General features: G+C 45.1%; 1 protein-coding gene across 1 annotated transcript; it reads right to left on the bottom strand.

The window, feature by feature from the left end:
• Positions 1 to 11,329: 11,329 nt before the first annotated feature.
• LOC136632489 (nicotinamide N-methyltransferase-like) lies at positions 11,330 to 27,132 on the bottom strand. Its single transcript, XM_066607417.1, has 3 exons — positions 26,956 to 27,132; positions 17,173 to 17,376; positions 11,330 to 16,056 (listed from the first exon to the last, which is right to left on the bottom strand). The coding sequence occupies exons 1-3, from the start codon at positions 27,104 to 27,106 to the stop codon at positions 15,635 to 15,637; spliced, it is 777 nt and encodes a 258-aa protein (XP_066463514.1). The 5' UTR covers positions 27,107 to 27,132; the 3' UTR covers positions 11,330 to 15,634.
• Between the last annotated feature and the right edge of the window lie 274 nt (positions 27,133 to 27,406).

Here is a 27,406-nt window from a genome sequence, read left to right as displayed (position 1 = left end):
GGCTAGGTATGAAAGAGAAGCTGGAAGACGGGGGGGGGGGGGAGGAAAGGAGGGAGGGGGGAAGTAAAACAAGCACAGATCTTAATAACAATGAGATAAATGAAACAGTTCAGCAGAGGGTATCTGCTGGAAATGTATGTACTTATTAGGTACGCACATGGGGAGTCAGTTGACTCTGAATCGCCGAGCCCACCTGGTGGGCGGTCCACTGAAGTCCCGCAGATTCACGGACCCTGTCGAGAGGTCAGAGTACTTGCTACGGCCTGGACAGAGCAGGCACCCACCACGTCCTCCAAAAAGAGAAGAGAAGGGCAAGTCGCCCAAGATAATCAAAATTGTAGCGGCAAACAGTTAACGGAACATACAACAAAGCAACCATGTAGTCATTTGTAGGCTGAATGCAGGGAACTACAGATAACTGGGTGTTGAGCCGGAGGTTAGAAGAGAGTTCAGTTCTCCTAAGAAGCCCCAGGGGGGCTTGGATCCAAAAGTCCTCCTTATCCTCGCCTCTCCGGACTACAGTATGGCTAAATTGAAATGGAACGTAAAAGGTAGGCCCTTTAAGGAGCCAGGCAGTATGGGTGGAATAAAGTCTGCCTGAGGGGCCAGTTCTGATGTAGAAGAGTCAGAGCATCGACATTGTGCACCTAGATGTTTATGGTCCTCATGGGTCATCCCTTGTCTTTTTCTTTTTCCCCCTTGGGGATTTAGAGTTGCCCGCCATGAGCCAGCTTCCTGGGTTCTCCAGTGGTTGAAACTGAGGTGGGTCTGGGAGCGGCTGCCAACATGGAAGCTCAATAGGAGCAATATCCAGGAGCCTCCACAGTTTTTGTATGTCCTCCGGGGTACGCACGTTAAATTTTTTGCTCTTAAGGCTGCCTGCAGACCAGCGGGTCAAATCCGGCGGCGAGGATTCTCGCCACGGGATCCGACCTGAGCGCCTGCAGGGAAGAGAGCGTACTCACCCACGCCCGGCGGCCCCGTCTCCTTCATGTTCCAGCTTCCGGGCAGCCGGCGCATGCGCAGACCAGAGCCGGTGGCCGGGTGAGTGACGTTTCTGTGTGAGGCTCTGAGAGCCCCGCACAGAAATAGGACATGCAGCGGTTTGTTTGCCGCGCGATATTTCGCGCGGCCAAACCACGGCCGTCTGCATAGGATTGCGTTTGTTAACGCAATCCTATGCAGGCTTTGAGCGGCGGAAATCCCGCGGGATTTCCGCCCGTGTGCAGGCAGCCTAAATGAGATGCTGAGGCTAAAAGGAAAAAGTCAGGCATATTTTATCTCCATCGATTTAAGGACCTCAAGTAATGGTCGCAAGGTGCGGCGCTTTGTTAAGGTGGAGGGTGCTAAGTCCTGGAAGATCAGTATAGTTCATTCTGCATACTTCAGATCTCTGTGGGTTCTGGCAGCTCTCAGAACTGCGGCCGCATTGGGAAAGGCGAGCAATTTGCAGATAACATCTCTGGGGGTTCAGATGCGCCAGGCGGGGGTCTGAGGGCTCGATGGATCCTTTTGATACAGATCGTAGATGCCCTGTCCTCCCCCAGCAGAGAGTCAAAAATTTCTTTGGCGACTTTTGCAAGGCACTCATTCGCGTACGATTCAGGAGTACCTTTGAAGCGTAAATTATTGCGCCGATTCCTATTTTCAAGATCTTCCTGAAGTAGAAGAGCTTTGTTCAGGTGCATGTGCTGCTCCTTTAATGCTTGCTCTAATTGCAGAGAGTGGGCGGTAATGTCGGCAGATGTGGATTCAAGGTCTTCCACTCTGTGACCCAGCTGTCTGAATTCCTACTTTATCTCTGCTAGGTCAGAGTTAATGTGGCGAAGAGCTTGTGAGATTAGGTTTTTCATAAACCCTTTAGAGACAGTCTCACAATCCTCCCCCTCTGAGAGCAGCTCCTCTTCCTCCGCATGGTTAAGTGCAGGGACGAGCTCTCGTGCCGGCGCCATCCTGGAGGGGGGCCGCGGGGAGCAAGCGCTCCGGTCCCTGAAGAAGCGCTGCATATCTACTTGTGCTTTAGCAGGTCGGGGGTGCCCTGCAGGTCGGTGCCCCTTTCTTTACAAGTCTTGCCCATTTTCTTGTCCGTTTACCGCTGCTGTGAGGCTCAGTGGGTGCCTGATTGTAGGAGCGCAGCTCTCAAGCAGCCATCACGCTCGGCGTCCAGGCTCCGCTTTTACTATGGTCTCTGAAATTCAAGTTATTTTCTACTATATTTTACAATAGGTTAGCAAGTGCAAATAAACTTTTCTTAGACAAAAATTGCGTTACTGAGTGTCATTATTCTAAGTCCCCAGGCATGCTCAGTTTATGCGGACAACATTCAATCATTTTTCTAAGTGTCTGCAGACGCTCTATTGAGATAGCGGCACCTGTTCTGCACTGGTCATGCTCTGGCAACTTGCTATGATTGGTTTAGCCATCAATATGGGATTGGTCAAACTATAGCACCATTCGCTGTCTGTCAAGTTTTGCTCACATCATTATTTGCTGCTGTCTTTTCACTGATCTAGATTGGCTTACAAGAATATTCCACCTTTCTTCTATTTAGGAGTCATCAGTTCAGCACTCAGCTCACTGTAACCCTGGTTGTTGTTCTCCCCGAGGAGACCACAAGGCGAAACATGTTGGGGTGGCTGTAGATTAGATTTTAATAGCGTTTTGGTGGCGCTGACTTGTTTATCTCTACATAGGCTTTTGTAAGTTGGCCATCCAGACCTTTGTTTTAGTGTGAATGTGCACAATTACACACATGATACTAACTGTTGACTGCTGGTCATATTTCATTTGCTACCACTATTTGCTCCTTTATTTTAAATATTGTTCAATGTTGTGTTTGTGTTTTTGAATAATCAAGCATTTTGATTATATTTTAGGGAATATTACCTTTGGGTATCTTTTGCCTTTGGCAATTAGAATTGTGTTTGTATGACCCGGAGTATTCCTAGGGCAATTTCATAATATATAAGGTCACGCATATAGTACCAAGGCAACACTTTCCTAGTAAAATTCTATCCACTGTGAGGCCTTAGTCAGACGGGCGGTTTTAGCCGCGATTTCCGCATGCGCATGCGTCCGGCGATTTTTTAAAACCATTGCTTTGCAATGGTATCGGACACATGAGCGCTTTTTATGCGCTCGTCCGATAAATTATAGAACAAAAAAATCGCAGATCGCACCTATCTGCGATCTGCGATTCCTGTTCTCTTCTGTATATGCGCTCAATGGGGCCGGCGGCAGCAGCGCCGACCCCATTGAGAACATATAGAAGACAAATCATTCTTCTCTGCCACAGCTGTAACAGCTGTGACAGAGAAGAACAATGTTTTCCCATTGAATTCAATGGAGCGGCAATACAGCCGTTCCATTGAAAGCAATGGGCTGCCGGCGTGCGCGGGGTGAATTGTCGGGAAGGGCTTAAATATATAAGCCCTTCCCTGCAATTCATCCTAAAATGTGTTAAAATAAAAAAAAAATTGTATACTCACCTTTCCGCTGCAGCCGGAGTCCAGCCGCGGCCGCTGTCAGTTCTCCTGAACTGCTTCTCGGCACTATTCAGCCCGCGGGGCTTTAAAATCCCCGCCTGCTGAGTGATCTGCCTCTGATTGGTCACAGCCCTAACCAATCAGAGGCTGAAAACACTCACACACCCATTCATGAATTCATGAATGGGTGAGTGACTGCTGCCTCTCAGCGCTGAGCCAATCAGGGGCAGGTCTGACTCACATCCATTCATGAATTCATGAATGGGTGTGAGTGAGGCATGCGTCTGAATGGCTCAGCGCTGAGCCAATCAGGGGGCAGGTCTGACTCACACCCCCTTCACACCCACTGCAGGACGGTCGCGCGGAGCTCCGGCTGCCGGCAGAAGGTGAGTATACAATTTTTTTTATTTTAACACATTTTAGGATGGATTGCAGCGAAGGGCTTATATATTTAAGCCCTTACCGACAATTCATCCCGGGCTCGCCCGCAGCGCATTGCTTTCAATGGAGACGGCTGTATTGCCGTCTCCATTGAATGCAATGCGCTGGACAGCTCCGGCCCGTTTCTAATGAAACGCGGCTAGGAACAGATTTTCGGGCGATTTGCGGGCGACTTGCGCGCACCGGTCACGCGATTTGCGGATGCGCATCCGTCATGTGATCCGCAAATCGCGTGAAAAAACGCCCGTCTGACTAAGGCCTGAGGGTGACTACCCACTAGCGTTTTTTTTCTGCTGCGAATTTGCTCCTATTTTTTCTTCCAATTGTCAATGGGACTTTCTAATGTTAAAAACGCAAAGTTGCGTTGCGTCGTGTTGCGTCGCATTGCGGTTTTAACATTAGGAATTCCCATTGACAATTGGAAGAAAAAATAGGAGCAAATTAGCAGCAGAAAAAAAAACGCTAGTTGGTAGTCACCCTTAAGAGGGGAACGACCCAAAAATGAGTAAAGTCTGTTACAAATAAGGAATAAGGAAGGACATAATTTATCACCATGAAAAGTGCCCCATACAACCCAGCCTGTGCATAAACATTGCTTCAAAATATACCACGTCTTTGGATTTTTTTTTTTCATAATTATATTTTCATTGACAGTTTTTTTTCATACATGGTAAAACAGAAGTGAAAGAAATAGAGAAAAAAATAAAAAAAAGGGGAAATTAGGAGAGAAAATGATATATAACAAACAAAACAACGGAGGTACAATTGCATTTTCCGTATATATCACTATCTTGTACAGGTTACTTACAAGTCAAACGTTCCTGTGTGGAGAGTTATGGCAGGGGTTGTGTATGTGAGGGGAAGTAGGAGGCTATGTGTGTGTAACTAGCTGGGGATGTTTGTGGAAGGGGTGTCTTTCTGCACTCAGGCTCGGACTACCTTGTCTGTCTAAAGGACTTTTGCTGTGCACCACTCCGCCTCCAGGATTCCAATCAAAGAGGGTTCGATGCCTTGTAGTCTAACCAAGCCGCCCAGAAAGATAGTAGGGGGATTTGGTAACAAATCTGCGTGTATAATCCTCATCTAAGTGGAAGGTGCGATTTACTGAATTTCTCACTTCCATAATAGAGGGGGCCTCTTTTGATCTCCAATGTCTGGCGATTGTCAAACGTTACGCGAGAATGATGTGCGAGGCAAGAGCCGAGTGGAAGGGGGACAAATTGTTAGTGTTCAAAAAACAGAGGGCCAATGCCGGGTCCGGGGGTACAAACTGGTGTGTGACCAAGTAAATAAAGTCGAATACAATGTTCCAGAAAGACCGTACCACTGGGCACGACCACCACATATGGAAGTAGGTGCCTTTCGCACCACATTCTCTCCAACATGTCTCCGGAACTTCCTTATTCATCTTGGATAGTCTTGCTGAGGTCAGGTACCAACGGAGAAAGATCTTTCGGGATACTTCCCAGTGGGAGATACCATGTGATATTTTTTTAGTTCAAGCAAGTGCACGGTTCCAATCTTCCAGGCTAAATTGTTGTTTGAGATCAGTTTCCCAAAGCATCATATGGACTGACTTGGATTGTGCTATCTGCGAGAATGAGTTCTCGTAGAAGGTTGATATGACTCTTGGAGTACCCGCAGGGAATAAGAAGAAAATGAAAGCTGCCTTAGAAAACACTGATTTATGGATGTCTAAGGATTGTAGTGCGTATCTTAATCTCAGATATGAAAAACCCAGTTTACTCGGGAGATTAAATATTTTACTGATTGTGGGGAAATCCATTATGGCTCATTTGTCACAGAGGTCTCCTATTTTCCTGACCCCAAATGTCTCCCATCTTCCATATTTGAAATCTGGGAGAATGGAGGAGAGAAATCTCAGGGGAAGGCCGCAGCTGAGACCTTATCTGAGGCCGAAGAGGCTAGTTGGTTCCAAATCTGGGCCGATACCTAGAGACTTGGTAGCGCATGTGTCGGCAAAGGCGGTGGTCTGACTCCCAGCAGAGAGATCAAGGGGGCACCCAGACTTGCAGTTTCTATAGCTGCCCATTTTTTGAAAGATAATGTAGCCCACCACTGTTTAATTTGGTCTAGTATAACCGTAGCGAAGTATCATTTGATGTCGGGAGCTCTCATGCCGCCTAATTCGTATGGTTTCGCCAAGGTGGAGAATTTGATTCTAGCATGTGATCCTCCACAAATAAATCGATTAATAAGGGCTTGGAGTTTGGACAGGAAATGTATGGTGATTTGAAACGTTACTGTTCTGAAGACATACAGAATTTGTGGGAGGATCATCATTTTAACAGCTGCAATTCTGCCCACCCAGGATATGAGGGGTTTACGGAACTTATTTAGAATATGTGGAATCCGATTAAGAAGTGGCAAGTAATTTTTGAAAAAAGGTGAGAGAGCTTGGGTACGTTATATTAATGCCTAAATATGGGATAGATTGTTCACACCAGGTGAAGGAGTTTGATATGGCTTGTGTTGTTTTAGCGTCTAGGCCAAGATTTAACATTTGGGATTTTATGTTATTAATCTTATAGTATGAAACCTCTCCAAATTGGGATAAAGTGGTTTGGGCATGCGCCAACGAAATGGTAGGGTAAGTAATTGCTAATATGACGTCGTCCGCGTTCCTGTGCTGCTATTTTGACTCCCAGGATGTCTTGGTTGTTCCTGATTCGTTCTGCCAGCGGTTTCATCACCAGGGCAAATATTAAAGACGAGAGGGGGCACCCCTGTCTTGTGCCATTAGAAATGGCAAATGAGGGGGACAGGCATCTCGAGGAGAGAACCCTCGCGGAAGGTGCTAAGTATAGGGACATGATTAATGCTTTAATGGGCCCTAAGAAACCGAACCTCTCCAGGGTGGCCTCCAGGAACCCCCAATGTATTCGATCGAATGCTTTCTCCGCATCTAATGCAAGTAGCATTGCAGGTATACCGTTCCTTTCCGCCACTCTGACGAGGTTCAAGAACCGTAGGGTACCATCGGGGGCTTGTCTCTGAGTGACGAATCTCACTTGATCTGTTGCTACCAATGACGGGAAGACCGAAAACAGCCTTATACTTAGGAGTTTCACATAGATTTTGATGTCTATGTTCAACAGGACGATGGGCCGGAAGTTAGCCAGGGATGTATTTTTTTCCTAATTTGGGGATTGTAACGATCAGAGCCTCCAACATTTCGGATGGGAAGAAGCCGCAATTCATCGCCCCGTTGAACACAGACGCCAGATGAGATTCCAGTAAAGGAGCAAATTTTTATAGTAGCCGTTTGAAAAGCTGTCTGGGCCTGGTGTCTTATGAGGCTTTAATAATTTGATTGTCTCCATAACATCCTGTGAAGTAATTGTTGTAGAGAGTGCCTCTACTTGTTTGGGAGTTAGGTGGGGGAGAATCATGCTTTGTAAGAAATTCTGTATTTCTTCATTTTGGGGGTGATGTATAGTTGAATTATCCTTTAAATTGTATAGAGAGGAATAGTATGTGGCAAATGCATTTGCTATCTTTTGAGGGTGGAGAATTTTCCTACCTTGAGAATCTAAAAGGAATCTGATTCTTTCTTTGGCTTTAAGTTCTTTAAGTTGTTTTGCTAGGAGTGCACCTGTTCTATTGTCGTGTGCATAAAATTGCATTTTAAGTTTCTGAAACGTAATATCATATCTGGTGACTAACAGGTTTTGGAGTTTTGCCCGGAGTTTGAAGAGATCTGCTGTTTTCTGTGGGGACGGTTCATTTTTATTTAGTGAGTCTAGGGATTTAATTTGATCCGTTAGCAACTAAATTCCTCCTCTCTTTTCCTCTTAGCTCTCGCTCCAAATTTTATAAACATGCCTCTCATAAAAGCTTTGTTTGTATTCCACACAGTGAATGTATTTGGAACTGAGCCTACATTGTTCTCAAAAAATCCCTCCAGCTCTTCCCTGAGTGGCTGTTCGTATTCAGGATGGTTAAGAATATATTCGTTTAGTCTCCACAGGAAAGATGGGGAGAGGGTACATTTCTCTTGGAGGAATATGATATGGGTGATATGGGATAATAGATATGGGAGTGTGGTCGGACCATGTGATAGTTCTGATCAGTAGAACCCCAGCTAGACTCCTCCACGGCAGCAGAAACACATCGATTCTGAAGTAGGAGGAGTGAGGCAAGGAAAGGAATGTGTAGTCCCTTTCCGATCCGTGTAAGCACCTTCAGACATCGTATAGCTCCTCTGAGTGTAGGATCGGGACAACAGGAGATGGACCCCTGCCTTTCGTGGAGGAGTCCAGCGAGGGGTCCAGCATCGAATCAAAGTCCCCACCAATTACTAAATTTCCCTCCTGGATTTTAGCCACCTCTGACAAGACGTGTCTAAACAATCTGGCCTGGCATTTGGGAGGAAAATAGGTGTTTACGAAAGTACAAATAGTGACATTGATCTCACATACTAATATTATGAAGCGGCCCATTGGATCTGTATATATATTTCTTTGGGAAAATGCTAATGTCTGATTTATAGCTATTAGTATTCCCCTTTTCTTTTTCTCCGAGTTCAAAAGCAAAGAAAAGGTTCGGGAATTTGGGGTGTGTGCAGGGGGGGTGTTTGTCCCTCAGGAAATGGGTCTCCTGGGCAAAAAAACCATCAGAATGAGATTTGAGGGCCTCTCTCCAGAGCATGCTGCGTTTATAGGGGCTATTCAGACTCTTTACATTTAAAGATGTAATATTAATAGGCATGTAGTGTGGAGGCTGCTTTTAGCAGTGTTGCACTTTTTTTTTTTTTGGTATATCGGCCGTGCAGAGCATTGCGCCCTGCAGTAATAGTCCAGGGACAGAAGTATGGAGGCAGGGAGAGCGTTAGGAGTTATTGTAGGCTTCAAGAACCCCAACGGTCCTTCTTAGGGCCACATCTAACCGTGTGCAGTAGTGTGGAGGCTGCTTTTAGCAGTGTTGCACATTTTTTTCTTTTGGTATATCGGCCGGGGGGGGGGGGGGGGGGGGGCTGCCGCTGGGCCGGGGGGGCCTTCGTCTGTTGTCAGGGGTCTAGCGCCAGTTACCTGCTGCCTGGCGGTGGGTGACTGTGTGCCGTGGTCGGCCACGTTCAATCCAGGGGTCCGGTCGGCGGCTGTGGGGCGTCTGGTTGTCAGGGAGACACAGCTGGTAGCGTGTTGGGAGCGCGCACGTCGGGCTACAGCAAGCGACGGGAAAAAAGCCGGCGGCCATCTTGGGAAAATTTTTATAAGTTGCTGAAATGCTGGAACTGTAAGTACAAACCAGCTAGAAAAGTCATTTACAGGGGGGCTTAGTAATGTATGCTTAATTAGGGGGACTGGGCAAAAAAAAAAATTCACTGCTTCCATGGTTCCGTCTAAATTCGCTCTCTTAGAAGAAGGTGCAGAGCCGCCCAGCTGTCCCGAGAAGCCGCCCAGCTGTCCCGCCGTCCTGCCGTCCCGCCGTCCTGCCGCCCAGGTAAGTGATGGGCCGGGGGAGCTGCCGCTGGGCCGGGGGGTCTGCCGCTGGGCCGGGGGGGGGGCTGCCTCTGGGCTGGGGGGGCTGCCGCTGGGCCGGGGGGCTGCCGCTTCAATCCAGGGGTCCGGTCGGCGGCTGCGGGGCGTCTGGTTGTCAGGGAGACACAGCTGGTAGCGTCTTGGGAGCTCGCACGTTGGGCTACAGCAAGCGACGGGAAAAAAGCCGGCGGCCATCTTGGGAAAATTTTTATAAGTTGCTGAAATGCTGGAACTGTAAGTACAAACCAGCTAGAAAAGTCATTTACAGGGGGGCTTAGTAATGTATGCTTAATTAGGGGGACTGGGCAAAAAAAAAATTCACTGCTTCCATGGTTCCGTCTAAATTCGCTCTCTTAGAGGAAGGTGCAGAGCCGCCCAGCTGTCCCGAGAAGCCGCCCAGCTGTCCCGCCGTCCTGCCGTCCCGCCGTCCTGCCGCCCAGGTAAGTGATGGGCCGGGGGGGCTGCCGCTGGGCCGGGGGGGCTGCCGCTTCAATCCAGGGGTCCGGTCGGCGGCTGCGGGGTGTCTGGTTGTCAGGGAGACACAGATGGTAGCGTCTTGGGAGCGCGCACGTTGGGCTACAGCAAGCGACGGGAAAAAAGCTGGCGGCCATCTTGGGACAATTTTTATAAGTTGCTGAAATGCTGGAACTGTAAGTACAAACCAGCTAGAAAAGTCATTTACAGGGGGGCTTAGTAATGTATGCTTAATTAGGGGGACTGGGCAAAAAAAAAAAATTCACTGCTTCCTCAAGACAACCCCTTTAAGGACACTTGAACCTGCAATCATTTATGCAACCAATTGCAATACTTCAGTTTTGCAGTATGTTATAGTTCTGCATTGATTTTATTAAGTAGAAAAGTGAAAAAACAAAAATAGGAGTGGAGCTACCTAAATGGAAATTTGGAAAAATTATAGCTAGAGGAACATGCAGAAGATTTGATTCTTCTCTCTCGTTAAGATGGTGGGTCATGGAAAAGACCTAGTTGTTCGGTTGCAGCCAACCCAATAATAGTCACACTGACAAGTGAGACAATTCTGATGGACTAGTGAAGAAAAAAAATGTGATGGCTTAGGCATAGCTGACCAAAATATAAAGGTCAATACAATTCAGAAACTAAGCTCAGCTACTTCGTTTTATTTTAAACCAGCATTGAAAGATGCGCTTCGGGACAACACCCCTTCCTCAGTTATAGCTGGAAATACACCTTGTGTTAGCTATTGGTATGTGCATTGATTCTAATAATATGTAGCACAGACAAACCCCAAAAGCAGGAATGCTTGGCAGCCCTAAGGGCTTTTTACAAGGTCATCAGCTGTCATGACACCCAAACACTAGGCAAAGTATAGAGAAAAAGTTGGTGGAGCTGCTACTTAGTTGCATATGTAGAGCCGAAATGGTTTAACATTGTGTAGAGAATGGATATCATGGAAGTGCTGCCAATCCAGAAGGTGTATCACATCAACTAGGGAAGCCTGTATTCATAGTAAATGGGAAAATGAATACCAAACTTGGTAAGGGCGCAAACTTCTAATTCAGACAATTTAAGGTGAGTAAATAAAGTCCAGTTTCTCTTTTATTTATTATCCAGCAAAAATAATGTGTTTTGTGGCATAGAACCTCTTCCTCAGCTTAGCGAGGGGTCACACTGTTATTATGGAGAAAGGCTATACAAACAGTGTCCCTTTCTGAGAAGTTATGATATTATCTAAAATTGAGCCATACATAATAAATTATTGAGCCGTGAGGATGAGCAAAGGTTCATGGGGAATGTTGTTATTATTTTTTTGTATGCATTTTCATTTCTTGAGTTTCAGACATATGAGGATTTTATACATCAAGATTCAGAATCATGTAGTAAGAAGCAGGCAAGACATACTGAACACCTCAAGGAAAATACACATTTCAAAGCTAAATATTTACCTTTATTATGATATTATTGTAATGCAAATAGCTATAAGTCATACAATACCCCATGATGTCCCAGATGATCACATGATATTCCAGGGCTATTATCAGTCCAAATAAAGTCTCCAAAAACAAAGCTTTAATAACATCCAACTAACTAATTGTTAGTTTCGTCCGCATCACAGACTCCGGTGGCAGGTACCTCAGGATCTAAGAAGAGGCCAAGTACATAAAAGTACATCACCCAGCCCCCTTTACCTGTAAAGGGAATCCGTGACCTCAATTATGCTGCTCTGTCATAGGGCAGCATCGAGTAGTCACACATGCTGATTCCAGCAATGTGTCTGTAATTTGTGAATATCCTATAATTTAGTTAAACTCACAGTTTAATCATAGCAGGATGATGCCACAAATATGAAAGAGGAGTCAGATGTATTCATTAGATGAAGGTATCTCCCACTGAAGATTGATAGCTTTTCCCCTATGCACAGTAAAAGGGAGAAGGCTGTCAATCAGTTGCTGGAGGGTGGGGGAACTTACATTTCATGAATACATTGGACTCTTGCTATACAGCACTGGCATCATGCTGCAATAATGAAACTGTAAGTTTAAATAAAACTATTGCAGATTTGAATATAACAGACACCTTTAAGCACATTAACCCCTTAACGATTAGCCCATAGTGTTTTTACGTCCTGCCCAAGTGGGCTTTATTCTCTCAAGACGTAAAAACATGCGTCCTACAGAGAATAAAGCCCTGTGGGCTCTGGACGTGACAGCTCCATGCTGTCGGTGCCCGCAGGTAGCCGACAGCATGCAGCTGTCATCCTGGGCTGCGGGGACCACCCCCCGGCATTGCGATCGGCGCTATCCAATGGATAGCAATAAAGTTTAAGAAAAAGTTTAAAAAGTTAAAGTTTCAGCTGCCCTGATGGATCGGATCCATCAGGGCAGCTGAAAGTACTCACCCGGCTTCCTTGATGTCTGCCGCGGAAAATGGGTCCTCCGGGTCCAGACGAATGACGTCACGCGCATGCGCAGAAGACTGGGAACCCTGGGGACTTTAAAATCTCCTGGTTCCCGGCTTCTGAAGGTAGCCGGGAACCAGGAGATGTCCCTGGGGACCGTCCCCAGGCCCGCGATCGCCGCTATCCAGTGGATAGCGGCGATCGCAAAAAAGGGTAAAAAAAAGTAAAAATAAAGTTAATTTCACCTCCCCTCAACGGTGCGGGAAATACAAACAAAAAAAATTGTACTGTGAATGACTGCCTGTGTGAGTAGGCAGTTATGCACAGTACATTACATGGATGTACGCAGGGTCACAGCCGGCTCACAGCTGGGATCCGCTGCGGGCCTCCGCAAGCGGATTCCGCCTACGGCTGCGTGAGCCCGGTGTTATGGCCACTACCTGTAATACGTATTTTACAAGAAGCCCTGTGAACGCTTGCCTTCCTGCAGTTCCAGGAGCAGCTTGTTGAGCGTCTTCTGTGAGAGACCGCCGCACCTCCGCAAGCCTACGAAGACTCACGGAACGCTACTTTTTACACCCATACCCGCCACTGAGGTCAAGAAATGACCCACAAAAATCATGAGAGGAGCGGGGATACCGGTTTTATTGCCCCATGTGCCCATTCCAACCAGCCTCCGTAATAACCCCTGTCTTCGGAAATACCACACAGTTCACATTATTACTTTTATCTAAGATTTGGGGAGAGCCAAAAAGGGCGCGGAGTGTGTGTACGGAGGGGGGGGGGGGATATTTTTAGGGAGTCAATTTTTATTCCGTACAAGTGGGTAATGGGGCCTGGGATTTATTCAGTTGTGCCCTGAAATCCAACGGGTGTTCCCTCCATTATAGACCTTGCCATGGGCCCTGTAAGTATATTAGGGCCACAATGGGTATGTTTCTGAGCTCGGGACAAACAGGGGTATCCATTTTGGGGTGAAGGTCTTCATTCCTATGTACGCTGTACAAAAAAACTGTTTTTAAATTGAAAATATTGCCAATAAATTGAACATCGTAATTTTTTCCTTCTGCTTTGCTTAGATTTATTCAAATACTGTGGGGTCAAAATGCACAGTACACCACTAGATAAATTTGTTAAGGGGCCTAGTTTTCAAAATGGGGTCATTTGAGGGGGTTCCTTATCGTTTTGGCCGCCCAATGCCTCTAATAAGTGGGCGATGGGACCTGGAATTTATTCAGTGGTAGCCTGCAATCCAACGGGTGCTCCTTCCATTATAGGCCTAGCCATGGGTCCTGTAAGTAGATTAGGGCCACAATGGGTATGTTTCTGAACTCGGGACAAACTGGGGTATCCATTTTGGGGTGAACGTCTTCATTCCTATGTACGCTGTACAAAAAACCTGTGTTTAAATTGAAAACATTCTCAAACAAATTGAAAATCGTAATTTTTTCCTTCTGCTTTGATAAGATTCAGTCAAATACTGTGGAATCAAAATACGCAGTACACCCCTAGATGTATTTCTTAAAGGGTCTAGTTTTCAAAATGGGGTCATTTAAGGGGGTTCCTTATCGTTTTAGCCGTTCAATGGCTCTATAAGTGGGCGATGGGACCTGGAATTTATTCAGTTGTACCCTGAAATCCAACAGGTGCTCCTTCCATTATAGGCCTAGCCATGTGTCCTGTAAGTAGATTAGGGCCACAATGGGTATGTTTCTGAACACGGGACAAACAGGGGTATCCATTTTCGGGTGAAAGTCTTCATTTATATGTGTGCTGTACAAAAAAAAACTGTTTTAAAATTGACGCAATTGCCCAAAAAATGAACATCGTAATTTTTTCCTACTGCTTTGCTTAGATCTATTCAAAAATTGTACGGTTAAAATACACAGTACACCCCTAGATAAATTCGTTAAGGGGTCTAGTTTTTAAAATGAGGTCATTTGTGTGGGTTCTGTATTGTTTTGGGTGCTCAAGAACTCTACGAGTGTGCTATGGGGCATAAAAGACCTTCAAGCAAAATCTATGTTCTGAAAGCCACCGATTACTCCTTTCATTTTGGGCCCCATTGTGCATCCAGACAGAAGATTAGGGCCACAATGGGTATTTCTCTGAACACGGGACAAACAGGGGTATCCATTTTGGGGTGCAAGTCTTCATTTATGTGTGTGCTGTACAAAAAAACCTGTTTTTAAAATGACAGAATTGCCAAAAAAAACGAAAATCACAATTTTTTGCTTTTGCTTTGCTTGAATTCATTCAAAAACTGTGGGGTCAAAATGGGCAGTACACCCCTAGATAAATTTGTTAAGAAGTCTAGTTTTTAAAATGGGGTCATTTGTGGTAGTTTTCTATGGTTTTGGGCGCTCAAGAACTCTACATGTGTGCTATGGGGCCTAAAACGCCTTCAAGCAAAATTTCTTTCTGAAAGACACTGACTACTCCTTTCATTTTGGGCCCTGTTGTGCACTCAGATATAAGATTAGGGCCAAATTGGGTATATTTTTGAACACAGGACAAACAGGGGGATCCATTTTGTGGTGTAAGTCCTCATTTTCATGTAAACTATAGAAAAAAATATGTCTTTAAAATGACATATTTGCAAAAATACGAAATTTAAATTTTTCTCCTCTAAATTGAATTAATTCCTGAAAAATAACTGTGGGGTCAAAATACTCATGACACCCCTCAGTCAATTCATTAAGGGGTGTAGTTTTTAAAATAGGGTCATTTGTGGGGGTATCTATTATTCTGACACTCATGAGCCTTTGCAAACTTGGCTTGGTGCAGGAAAACAAAGTGTTCCTCAAAATGCTGAAAAGTAATGTTAAATTTGTACGTCTCCTAAATGGTTAAAAAAACAAGTTTTTCAAATGTGCATTCAGAATAAAGTAAATAGATGGAAATATATATCTTAGCAAAAGTTTGTACAGTATGTTTGCACATATTTGATATATTGCAATTGAAAATGTGAAAAAACTATATTTTTTTCAAAATTTTCCCAATATTGGCCCTTTTAATAAATATAAACAACTTATATTGGAATATTTTTACCACCTAAATGAAGTACAACATGTGGTGAAAAAACAATGTCAGAATCACTTGGATATGCAAAACCTTTACGGAGCTATTCTATGTTAAAGTACACATGTCAGATTTCCAAAATTTGGCCTGGTCATTAAGGCGCAAACAGGCTTGGTCAATAAGGGGTTAATATAATTGTCTATGAATTCTGTAGGTTAATTAGATCATACAGGAAGCCCCGGTTTGATTATTAAATTCTATTTGAAAGATTTACATATGAACTATGAACTGGCAGACTTAATTTTAAATTTCTACTTCTCCTTGCGAGCAGCAATGAATATGGAGCCCTTATAGTCAATAAGGTCACTCACAACTTTTGACTCCTTAACCTTACAGCAATCAATAACAAAGCCTTCTCCAACTAAAGCTTCCTTGGCAAAATCCTCATCATATCTGAGAACATGGAGCTTATCTTTCCCAACTGTAAAATATGTTGCGTCTGTCGCCCCAATTAATATGAGGCATCCTCCTGGATTCAGCAGCCTTGAGAGCTTCCCAACATTTCTCCTGTAATCATCATGGTTTTTGCTGATAACATCTAGAAAAGAAACACTGATAATACAATCGGCTGGTGGTAGGTCCAGCGGTTCTATTATATTTTCTTTCTCAAAATCACATTTAATTACATGTTGAACTGCTGATCTCATTTTTTCTTCTTTGTCCTGTAACTGCTCTCTGAAAGAAATGTGGAAAATGAAGAAAGTAATTATTCCATCAACATCACTATGGGTATTACAGCTCAGCAGTTAGTGCTGTATATCAGTAATCTTTAGATTATTGTCTCCCAGTACTGGTAGAAAGACTTGAAGTGAACCAAGACCAGTGTACTAAGTGTCAGGCTTATATTTATAACTATAGACTAGCATTACAAATGTATTGGGCCCTATTCTTTTTAGTATATTTATTAATGACCTGATAGAAGAAATGCACAGTAAAACATCAATATTTGTAGATGAAACAAAACTATGTGCAGTAATTAACAGAAGTGGGGACAGTATACAATTGCAAGTGGATCTGGATAAATTGGGAGTTTCGGAAGAAAAGTGTCAAATTAGGCTTAACACTGATAATTGTAAGGTTATGCACTTGGGCAGGAAAAAAAGACCACCAGCGCACACTAAATAGGAAACCACTGGGTAAAACTGACATGAAAAAGGATGTGAAGACTTTAATTAACTGTAAACTTAACTGCAGCAAAAAGTAATAATTATAATAATCTTTATTTGCATAGCGCCAACATATTCTGCAGCGCTTACAAAGACAGGGGGAAATACAGAAAGACAGAAGGACAGAAATTATAGAACCACAGTTACATATAGTAATCAGTTGATGGAAACAGTAGGGGTGAGGGTCCTGCTCCAACGAGCTTACATACTACAAATAGTGTGGTGATACAGCAGGTAGAGGGGCTGGAAATGTGTACAGTATGGCAAGGTGGAGAGTGAGGGATGCTATACACATAAGAAATGGTCAGACGTTCAGCCGTGTGATGGTAGGATCAATATGACTGCAGGGACAGTTGATGGTGGCTAGCAGGGATTGCAACCAATAGGTCAGGGAGCATATGATCAGGTGGAGTACAGAGGGGTTTGGTTTAGGGGATGTGGTATGCCTCCCTGAAGAGGTACATTTTGAAAGCACCTCTGAAGTTTTGTAAGTCCTCAGGTAGCTGCTGCCAAAGCAAATATGATCAGGTGGTGCATAAAAAGAGATCTAGAGGCGCATTTGTACTGTAGCAATGATGACAATGACAGCAGATTTTCTCCTAATAGTTGATCCAATATTTTACCTGTTTCTATGTCTACATGAAGCTGTGTGGCATGGCCCCAATGAAATGCACCTGTACGTGTGTCCAGCCATCTTTTCAGCTCCATGATGCATCTGTCACTGGCCTTCAGCACTATAATATGCTTAAAAAACTCACAGGCCGCATACAAATGATGAATCATGGGACCAATGCTGAGGTCAATCAAGATTTCTCCTTTAATGAGACCTGTAAAAATAAATTGCAAATATTGAAGCATCTACAGTAAAATGTTTAACCATCTGTGGTTCCACGTTATGTCTCAACGTATTTCATCTACCCACTTTACTAAATGCTAAATAGCCCAAGTGATGTTTTTTTTGTCATGGTTTTTGCTTTTTTGTGTGTATATTCATAAACATTACATGAATGTTTTCCTTTAATTTCTACCAAAAAACACAAATAGTCAACTGTACCATCAGCAAAGATTTGGATTTCCAGACCATGGAGTGAATTACCTATTCGATGGAATCCCTGCTAGAGACAATGGGAACCTTACAAAGGCAGGAAAGCATATGTTTGTCAGGCGCCTTGCTACTCTCATCAGGAGAGCTTTAAACTATAACAATATGAGAAGGGAAATGAAAGGCCAGGCAATAATATACAGCTAATGAATACAATTGTGTACCTTGCTAGTAAAAGTGGAAAGAAAAAATAAATGCAAATAATTCAAAAGGAAAGTAGAGGAGCAAGAGACACCTATCACAAACTAAAATGTTTTTATACAAATACATAGAGCATGGGAAAATATTCCAGTATTAGAGCTTCTAACTCAAGAAGATAAATAGAATGTCATAGACATCACGGAAACTTGTTGGGATGATACACGTGATTGCAATACAATGCTTTAAGGATACTACTTATAAGAAGGGAGGAGGTGTTGCATTTTATGTTATGAAAGCCTACACCTCCACAGAGATTCAAGCTTCAGAGAAAAGTAGTTCTGTAGATAGTGTTTGGATAGGAATACATGGCAGGAACAACAGAAAGCACCATTTTAAGCATTTTCTTTAGGGCACCTGGACAAGCAGAAGATATGGATGAACGCTTTCTACATCGAATTGCCAAGTTGTCAAAAAAGGAGGACTTGCGGTCTATTTAGATAGGTCAATTGTCAGGCAAACGATGTCCGACACTCATCCCCGCACATACTCGCTCTCGTGCTGCTGCATGGGAGCTATTATTGCTGGCTCACAGCAGGGCGGCTGGAGGAGATTTCTCTCCTCACACTACTCTGCCCCTCTCCATTGACTTAACATAGAGGCCATTCAATACTAAATGGCTGCTATGTACACTGAATAATGATTGTTCAGCTCATTTTCCATCATTTATGCTGCATAAACAATGGACGATAAGCTGAACAATCATTATTCAGTATAAATAGCAGCTGTTCAGTATTGAACGGCTGCTATTTTAAGTCAACATAGAGAGGCGAAGGAGTGCGAGGAGTGAAATCTCCTATAGCCTCCTTGCCCTCCTGCTGGGCACTTTGTCGGAGAGCCAGTGTATGTGGGGACAAGTGTTTGGCATCGTTTGCCCAACATTTGTCCCGTCTAAATAGGCCTTCAGTGATCATGGGAGATTTTAATTATCCAGACATTTGTTGAAAATCTTTCTCAGCCAAAAGTATTAGGTTCAACAAACTATTGTTCTTTCTTGCTGACAACTCTCTCTTCCAAAAGGTAGAAGAGCTCTGCTCTCAAACCTACTGTATACATGGCATATATTGTGGAAATCTATATACATCTTAACTGCATGGATTATTTGCAGTTAGGATATGTAAATAGTAGTTGTATGTGTGTCAGGAAGGATTTAACAAAACACAGCAAATTGCAGGCTTAGAAATAATAGGAATACAATTTGTGTCTTGAAAACATTTTTGAGAAACTAAAATCTCCTTTTCATAGCACTGTTATGTTCGTCCCTTGAGTTTCATTGAATAGCCATATATGCTTTTTCTCGTGAATGCCAGGGGGTCTGATTTTTATACTATTTGCTGACTACTATATACTGCACAGGTGTGAGCTCTGTTTGGTATTTTTCCTACAGTATCTTTTTGATCTTCCCAGTGTTGACTATTATCTTTTCCTGTATCATAATTGTTCTCAGTTCCATAGAATCTACCATTCAACACAGTAATATGACAACATTATATAGACAAAATATGATAAAACCTCTTTAGTTGAAAAATATTATTTCTGCTATTGGTGAGTATAAGATTATTGTTTGTGTATTTTCTTTAGAACAAATTAAATCTCTCATTGATCAGTAGATTCTGGAAATTTAGTTCTAAAGTCATCAAAACAATAGTAGAAGAATGAAAGGAGCATAAATGAGTAAACCGCAAATACCAGATAACAGAAGCTTTTAATTGTCCCATGACTAAAATTTTAGAAATAAGGAAAAGGTTTTTTTTAATGTTAGCCAATAGAACAAAATGTTATTGATCTCAGTAAAAGAAACGAAATAATATTGTAGATATGTTACCTTGTAATGCCTAAAACAAGAAATTGTGTTAAAAATGCAAGCTTTCAAAACTATTCAAGTCTTTTCATCAGGCATGCTATTAACAAGCCTGACTAAGGGATTTACTGTATTTTTCAAATTACAGGATGCACCTGGGGTTAAGAGGTGTAAAAGAGGAAAAAAGTATTTACAACCAAAAAAGAAGAATTTTACATACTAGTCTTTTCTGCATTGACATCTTTCTAGTTTTGGATGCAGCAGAAGACAAGGGTAGATTTTTAATACAGTAATGAAAGGACTGTCAGTACTGTACTTCAATAGGAAAGGTGTTAAGCTGATTGGTGGAGGCGCGGGAGCAGCAACAGTTTTTATCAGCACCACCAATCAGCTTTACGTGCGAGCAGCAGCAGCAGAGGAGAAAGCAGATCAGTTTCCTAACTATCTCACAGGGGTGCAAAAAACCCATTTGGTCGCACTAAAAGTATACATGATTGCCCCAATTACCTTGCATTTGTCGCTTTATGAGACACAATGACTCCCCTCCTACCTCCCATTTTGGTAGGAATAAAAATTCATATTTTAAAACAAAAAATATTGTAAGTAGTTTTGAAATCATTAGCTATTTTTCGGTCAAAATCTTTTCATTACCTACAAGATTATGTTGTTTCTCTTACTAATAGCAGCAACATTTTGAAATTTTAGATTAACCTTTCAACACCCTCAACAACTTTCTTAATGTTCTGCAGATTACAAGGGTGTGATGACTCTACTAAACCCTTAGACAATCCTTATCATACTCAATTTTCAAGAATGTACTCTTGTCATTTTAGGTGATATGGCTGTTTTAGAGATGAGCGAGCACCAAAATGCTCGGGTGCTCGTTACTCGGGACGAAATTTTCGCGATGCTCGAGGGTTCATTTCGAGTAACGAACCCCATTGAAGTCAATGGGCGACCCGAGCATTTTTGTATTTCGCCGATGCTCGCTAAGGTTTTCATGTGTGAAAATCTGGGCAATTCAAGAAAGTGATGGGAACGACACAGCAACGGATAGGGCAGGCGAGGGGCTACATGTTGGGCTGCATCTCAAGTTCACAGGTCCCACTATTAAGCCACAATACCGGCAAGAGTGGGCCCCCCCCCCAACAACTTTTACTTCTGAAAAGCCCTCATTAGCATGGCATACCTTAGCTAAGCACTACACTAGCTACAACAAAGCACAATCACTGCCTGCATGACACTCCGCTGCCACTTCTCCTGGGTTACATGCTGACCAACCACCCCCCCCACGACCCAGTGTCCGCAGCGCACACCAAACTGTCCCTGCCCAGCCTTCAGCTGCCCTCATGCCACGCCACACTCATGTCTATTTATAAGTGCGTCTGCCAGAGGAAAAGCAGGCACACACTGCAGAGGGTTGGCACGGCTAGGCAGCGACCCTCTTTAAAAGGGGCGGGGCGATAGCCCACAATGCTGTACAGAAGCAATGAGAAATATAATCCTGTGCCACCGCCATCAGGAGCTGCACACGTGGGCATAGCAATGGGGAACCTATGTGCCACACTATTCATTCTGTCAAGGTGTCTGCATGCCCCAGTCAGACCGCGGTTTTTTATTCATAGACACAGGCAGGTACAACTCCCTATTGTGAAGTCCTTGTGGACCGACAGCATGGGTGGCTCCCTGGAACCCACCGGCGGTACATAAAAATATCCCATTGCATTGCCCAACACAGCTGAGGTAGTAATGTCGTGCTTAATGCAGGTGGGCTTCGGCCCACACTGCATGCCCCAGTCTGACTGGGGTTCTTTAGATGTGGAAACAGATGCATTTATAATTCCCTGTGGACCCACAGCATGGGTGGCTCCCTGGAACCCACCGGCGGTACATAAAAATATCCCATTGCATTGCCCAACACAGCTGAGGTAGTAATGTCGTGCTTAATGCAGGTGGGCTTCGGCCCACACTGCATGCCCCAGTCTGACTGGGGTTCTTTAGATGTGGAAACAGATGCATTTATAATTCTCTGTGGACCCACAGCATGGGTGGGTGCCAGGAAACCACCGGCGGTACATAAATATATCCCATTGCATTGCCCAACACAGCGGATGTAATGTCAGCTGTAATGCTGGTGGGCTAAAAATTCATTTGATTACACTTTAGGCGAGGGCCCACAAAAATTGCTGTATCAACAGTACTAATGTACATCAGAAAAATTGGCCATGGCCAACCAAGAGGGCAGGTGAAACCCATTAATCGCTTTGGTTAATGTGGCTTAAGTGGTAACTAGGCCTGGAAGCAGCCCAGTTTAACGAAAAATTGGTTCAAGTTCAAGTTTCAACGCTTTTAAGAGCATTGAAACGTATAAAAATTGTTTAGAAAAATTATATGAGTGAGCCTTGTGGCCCTAAGAAAAATTGCCCGTTCGGCGTGATTACGTGAGGTTTCAGGAGGAGGAGCAGGAGGAGGAGGAATATTATACACAGATTGATGAAGCAGAAATGTCCCCGTTTTGGATGGTGAGAGAGAACGATGCTTCCATCCGCGGGTGCAGCCTACGTATTGCTTAGGTATCGCTGCTGTTCGCTGGTGGAGAAGAGAAGTCTGGGGAAATCCAGGCTTTGTTCATCTTGATGAGTGTAAGCCTGTCGGCACTGTCGGTTGACAGGTGGGTACGCTTATCCGTGATGATTCCCCCAGCCACACTAAACACACTCTCTGACAAGACGCTAGCCGCAGGACAAGCAAGCACCTCCAGGGCATACAGCGCGAGTTCAGGCCACGTGTCCAGCTTCGACACCCAGTAGTTGTAGGTGGCAGAGGCTACGTACTCCCTTACCATCCTTTTACAGTGCTCCCGCCGACTCAGCCTTGACTGGGAAGCGGTGACACAGTCTTGCTGGGGAGCCATAAAGCTGGCAAAGGCCTTGGAGAATGTTCCCCTGCCTGTACATGCTGTACATGCTGCCTGATCTCTGCGCCTCCCCTGCTACCTGGCCCTCGGAACTGCGCCTTCTGCCACTAGCGCTGTCGGATGGGAAGTTTACCATCAGTTTGTCCACCAGCGCCCTGTGGTATAGCATCATTCTCGAACCCCTTTCCTCTTCGGGAATGAGAGTGCAAAGGCTCTCCTTATACCGTGGATCGAGCAGTGTGTACACCCAGTAATCCGTAGTGACCAGAATGCGTGTAACGCGAGGGTCACGAGAAAGGCATCCTAACATGAAGTCAGCCATGTGTGCCAGAGTACCTGTACGCAACACATGGCTGTCTTCACTAGGAAGATCACTTTCAGGATCCTCCTCCTCCTCCTCTTCCTCCTCCTCAGGCCATATACGCTGAAAGGATGACAGGCAAGCAGCATGGGTGCCGTCAGCAGTGGGCCAAGCTGTCTCTTCCCCCTCCTCCTCATCCTCCTCATGCTCCTCCTCCTCCTCCTGAACATGCTGAGATATAGACAGGAGGGTGCTCTGACTATCCAGCGACATACTGTCTTCCCCCGGCTCTGTTTCCGAGCGCAAAGCGTCTGCCTTTATGCTTTGCAGGGAACTTCTCAAGATGCATAGCAGAGGAATGGTGACGCTAATTATTGCAGCATCGCCGCTCACCACCTGGGTAGACTCCTCAAATTTTCCAAGGACCTGGCAGATGGCTGCCAACCAGGCCCACTCTTCTGAAAATAATTGAGGAGGCTGACTCCCACTGCGCCGCGCAAGTTGGAGTTGGTATTTCACTATAGCTCTACGCTGCTCATAGAGTCTGGCCAACATGTGGAGCGTAGAGTTCCACTGTGTGGGCACGTCGCACAGCAGTCGGTGCACTGGCAGATTAAACCGATGTTGCAGGGTCCGCAGGGTGGCAGCGTGCGTGTGTGATTTGCGGAAATGTGCGCAGATCCGGCGCACCTTTCCGAGCAGGTATGACAAGTGGGGGTAGCTTTTCAGAAAGCGCTGAACCACCAAATTAAAGACATGGGCCAGGCATGGCACGTGCGTGAGGCTGCCGAGCTGCAGAGCCGCCACCAGCTTACGGCCGTTGTCACACACGACCATGCCCGGTTGGAGGCTCAGCGGCGCAAGCCAGCAGTCGGTCTGCTCTGTCAGACCCTGCAGCAGTTCGTGGGCCGTGTGCCTCTTCTCTCCTAAGCTGAGTAGTTTCAGCACGGCCTGCTGACGCTTGCCCACCGTTGTGCTGCCACGCCGCGTGACACCGACTGCTGGCGACGTGCTGGTGCTGACACATCTTGATTGCGAGACAGAGGTTGCGTAGGAGGAGGAGGAGGGTGGTTTAGTGGAGGAAGCATACACCCCCGCAGATATCACCACCGAGCTGGGGCACGCAATTCGGGGGGTGGGTAGGACGTGAGCGGTCCCAGGCTCTGACTCTGTCCCAGCCTCCACTAAATTCACCCAATGTGCCGTCAGGGAGATATAGTGGCCCTGCCCGCCTGTGCTTGTCCACGTGTCCGTTGTTAAGTGGACCTTGGCAGTAACCGCGTTTGTGAGGGCGCGTACAATGTTGCGGGAGACGTGGTCGTGCAGGCCTGGGACGGCACACCGGGAAAAGTAGTGGCGACTGGGAACCGAGTAGCGCGGGGCCGCCGCCGTCATCATGCTTTTGAAAGCCTCAGTTTCCACAAGCCTATACGGCAGCATCTCTAGGCTGATCAATTTTGCAATGTGCACGTTTAACGCTTGAGCGTGCGGGTGCGTGGCGTCGTACTTGGACTTGCGCTCAAACTGTGGCGCTAGCAACGTCTGGACGCTACGCTGAGAGACATTGCTGGATGGGGCCGAGGACAGCGGAGGTCAGGGTGTGGGTGCAGGCCAGGAGACGGTAGTGCCTGTGTCCTCAGAGGGGGGTTGGATCTCAGTGGCAGGTTGGGGCACAGGGGGAGAGGCAGTGGTGCAAACCGGAGGCGGTGAACGGGCATCGTCCCACCTTGTGGGGTGCTTGGCCATCATATGCCTGCGCATGCTGTTGGTGGTGTCTCCCCAGCTGATCTTGGCGCGACAAAGGTTGCACACCACTGTTCGTCGGTCGTCAGGCGTCTCTGTGAAAAACTGCCACACCGTAGAGCACCTTGACCTGTGCAGGGTGGCATGGCGCGAGGGGGCGCTTTGGGAAACAGTTGGTGGATTATTCGGTCTGGCCCTGCCTCTACCCCTGGCCACCGCACTGGCTCGGCCTGTGCCCACACCCTGACTTGGGCCTCCGCGTCCTCGCCCGCGTCCACGTCCTATAGGCCTACCCCTACCCCTCAGCATGGTGTATTACCAGTGATTTGATTTCCCAGGCAGGAAATAAATTGGCGCAAGCCTGTTGTTAAACGTAGCTGGCTGCGTATGATTTGTTTACTATCTCCACCCACCACACACGTACACAGAACGCTGAGGACTGACAGAGGCAGGGCACATAGAATGTTTCCCTTTTTTTTAAAAGAAAAGGCCCACTGACTATATTCAATCAGATAAGATATGTGTTGCACAGAAATGCAGTTATATGAAGTGCAGCACAGCGGTTACTTTTCCCAGGCAGCAAATAAATTGGCGCAAGCCTGCAGGACAAATATAATGTTTCCCTCTTTGGGAAACGGAGGGCCCACTGACTATATTCAATCAGATAAGATATGTGTTGCACAGAAATGCAGTTATATGAAGTGCAGCACAGCGGTTACTTTTCCCAGGCAGCAAATAAATTGGCGCAAGCCTGCAGGACAAATAGAATGTTTCCCTTTTTGGGAAACGGAGGGCCCACTGACTATATTCAATCAGATAAGATATGTGTTGCACAGAAATGCAGTTATATGAAGTGCAGCACAGCGGTTACTTTTCACAGGCAGCAAATAAATTGGCGCAAGCCTGCAGGACAAATAGAATGTTTCCCTTTTTGGGAAACGGAGGGCCCACTGACTATATTCAATCAGATAAGATATGTGTTGCACAGAAATGCAGTTATATGAAGTGCAGCACAGCGGTTACTTTTCCCAGGCAGGAAATAAATTGGCGCAAGACTGCAGGACAAATACAATTTTTCCCTTTTTTGGAAACGGAAGGCCCACTGACTATATTCAATCAATAATATATGTCTTCTGGCCCTGCCTACACAATTCTCTCCCTGTAGTATTACTGCAAGGCGCAATGCTCTGCAGACAGCCGATTTTGAAAAGAAAAAAATATGCAACACTGCTAACAGCAGCCTGCACAGTACTGCACACGGATAGATGTGGCCCTAAGAAGGACCGTTGGGGTTCTTGAAGCCTACACTCACTAACACTCTGCCTGCCTAACCACCACTTCTATCCCTGGACTATTACTGCAAGGCGCAATGCTCTGCAGACTGCCGATTTTGAAAAAAAAAAAAAAATGCAACACTGCTAACAGCAGCCTGCACAGTACTGCACACGGATAGATGTGGCCCTAAGAAGGACCGTTGGGGTTCTTGAAGCCTACACTCACTAACACTCTACCTGCCTAACCACCACTTCTATCCCTGGACTATTACTGCAAGGTGCAATGCTCTGCAGACTGCCGATTTTGAAAAAAAAAAATTTGTGCAACACTGCTAACAGCACCCTCTACAGTACTGCACACGGATAGATGTGGCCCTGAGAAGGACCGTTGGGGTTCTTGAAGCCTACACTAACTCCTAACACTCTCCCTATAGCAGCTCCGGCACCAACAGCACTTTCCCTCAGCTAACTCACAAGACATCTGAGGCGAGCCGCGGGAGGGGCCGACTTTTATACTAGGGTGACATCTGATCGCCCCAGCCACTCACAGCAGGGGGGTGGTATAGGGCTTGAACGTCACAGGGGGAAGTTGTAATGCCTTCCCTGTCTTTCAATTGGCCAGAAAAGCGCGCTAACGTCTCAGAGAGGAAACTGAAAGTAACCGGAACACCGCGTGGTACTCGTTACGAGTAACGAGCATCCCGAACACCCTAATATTCGCACGAATATCAAGCTCGGACGAGTACGTTCGCTCATCTCTAGACTGTTTGCCTCTTCCCCCCAAAATCCCATATCCAAAAAAAAACAATTTTCTTTTGCATTTTATTATTAACAATTGCTTAAAATCAATTAATTTAAGTACTGAGAGAACTTAAGAAAATTCCCTGGCCCCTCATGAGCTGCATAGTGCTCAGTTGGTGTTACATTAGGCACAATGTGATATTGATAATGAGATACAGTTAGTGTTGTAGGGATGAAAATAGCTCTATAATAAAAGTATGAAAAAGTAAAATAAATAAATGGAATATGAAAGCATGTATAAGAATAGCCAACCATAGAAAATTACATACCAGCTGTAAAAGTTTTTGTAAGATTTTCAATAGGAAATATCAAGGACTCCTCTCCAAAGACCATTTCAGGTTTATCTGACAAGTAAATCTCCAGAAATTGTCTGGAATCAAAGCCATCTACATGGTAGAGCTTATTAGTAGAGCAATCCATTGTCTAACCTTCACAGTCTGATAAGTAAGGACTGACTGAGTGACTGCTTCTGCACCTCAAGCTATTTATATGATTACTAGGAAATCAATTTGCAATTTCTGTTACTTATCACATGATGAGTATTATTAACTTCATGTGACAGTCAAGGTAGCCTATTATATAATTTTTATCTTTGGTTAGCATACAATATTAATCAACTTCAAACAACTTTTTATTATACAAATAACAATAGGTGAAAAAAGTTTCTCAGTCTACAATGGCTTTTAAAATGTGCGTATGATCAACCATCCAGTAAGGATT

Source organism: Eleutherodactylus coqui, chromosome 6 (genome assembly GCF_035609145.1).
Source record: "Eleutherodactylus coqui strain aEleCoq1 chromosome 6, aEleCoq1.hap1, whole genome shotgun sequence".
Classification (NCBI taxonomy): Eukaryota; Metazoa; Chordata; class Amphibia; order Anura; family Eleutherodactylidae; genus Eleutherodactylus; species Eleutherodactylus coqui.
The sequence above is the reverse complement of the archived record's forward strand: the minus strand, read 5'-3'. Positions and strand labels throughout refer to the sequence as shown.

Excerpts from the sequence above, each read along its gene's own strand:
- LOC136632489 (XM_066607417.1), bottom strand. The coding sequence starts at position 27,106 with ATGGATTGCTCTACTAATAAGCTCTACCATGTAGATGGCTTTGATTCC. Across the intron at positions 17,377-26,955 it reads TACAAAAACTTTTACAGCTG|GTCTCATTAAAGGAGAAATC; the intron begins GTATGTAATTTT and ends TTATTTTTACAG. Across the intron at positions 16,057-17,172 it reads TCATGTAGACATAGAAACAG|AGCAGTTACAGGACAAAGAA; the intron begins GTAAAATATTGG and ends TTTCTTTCAGAG.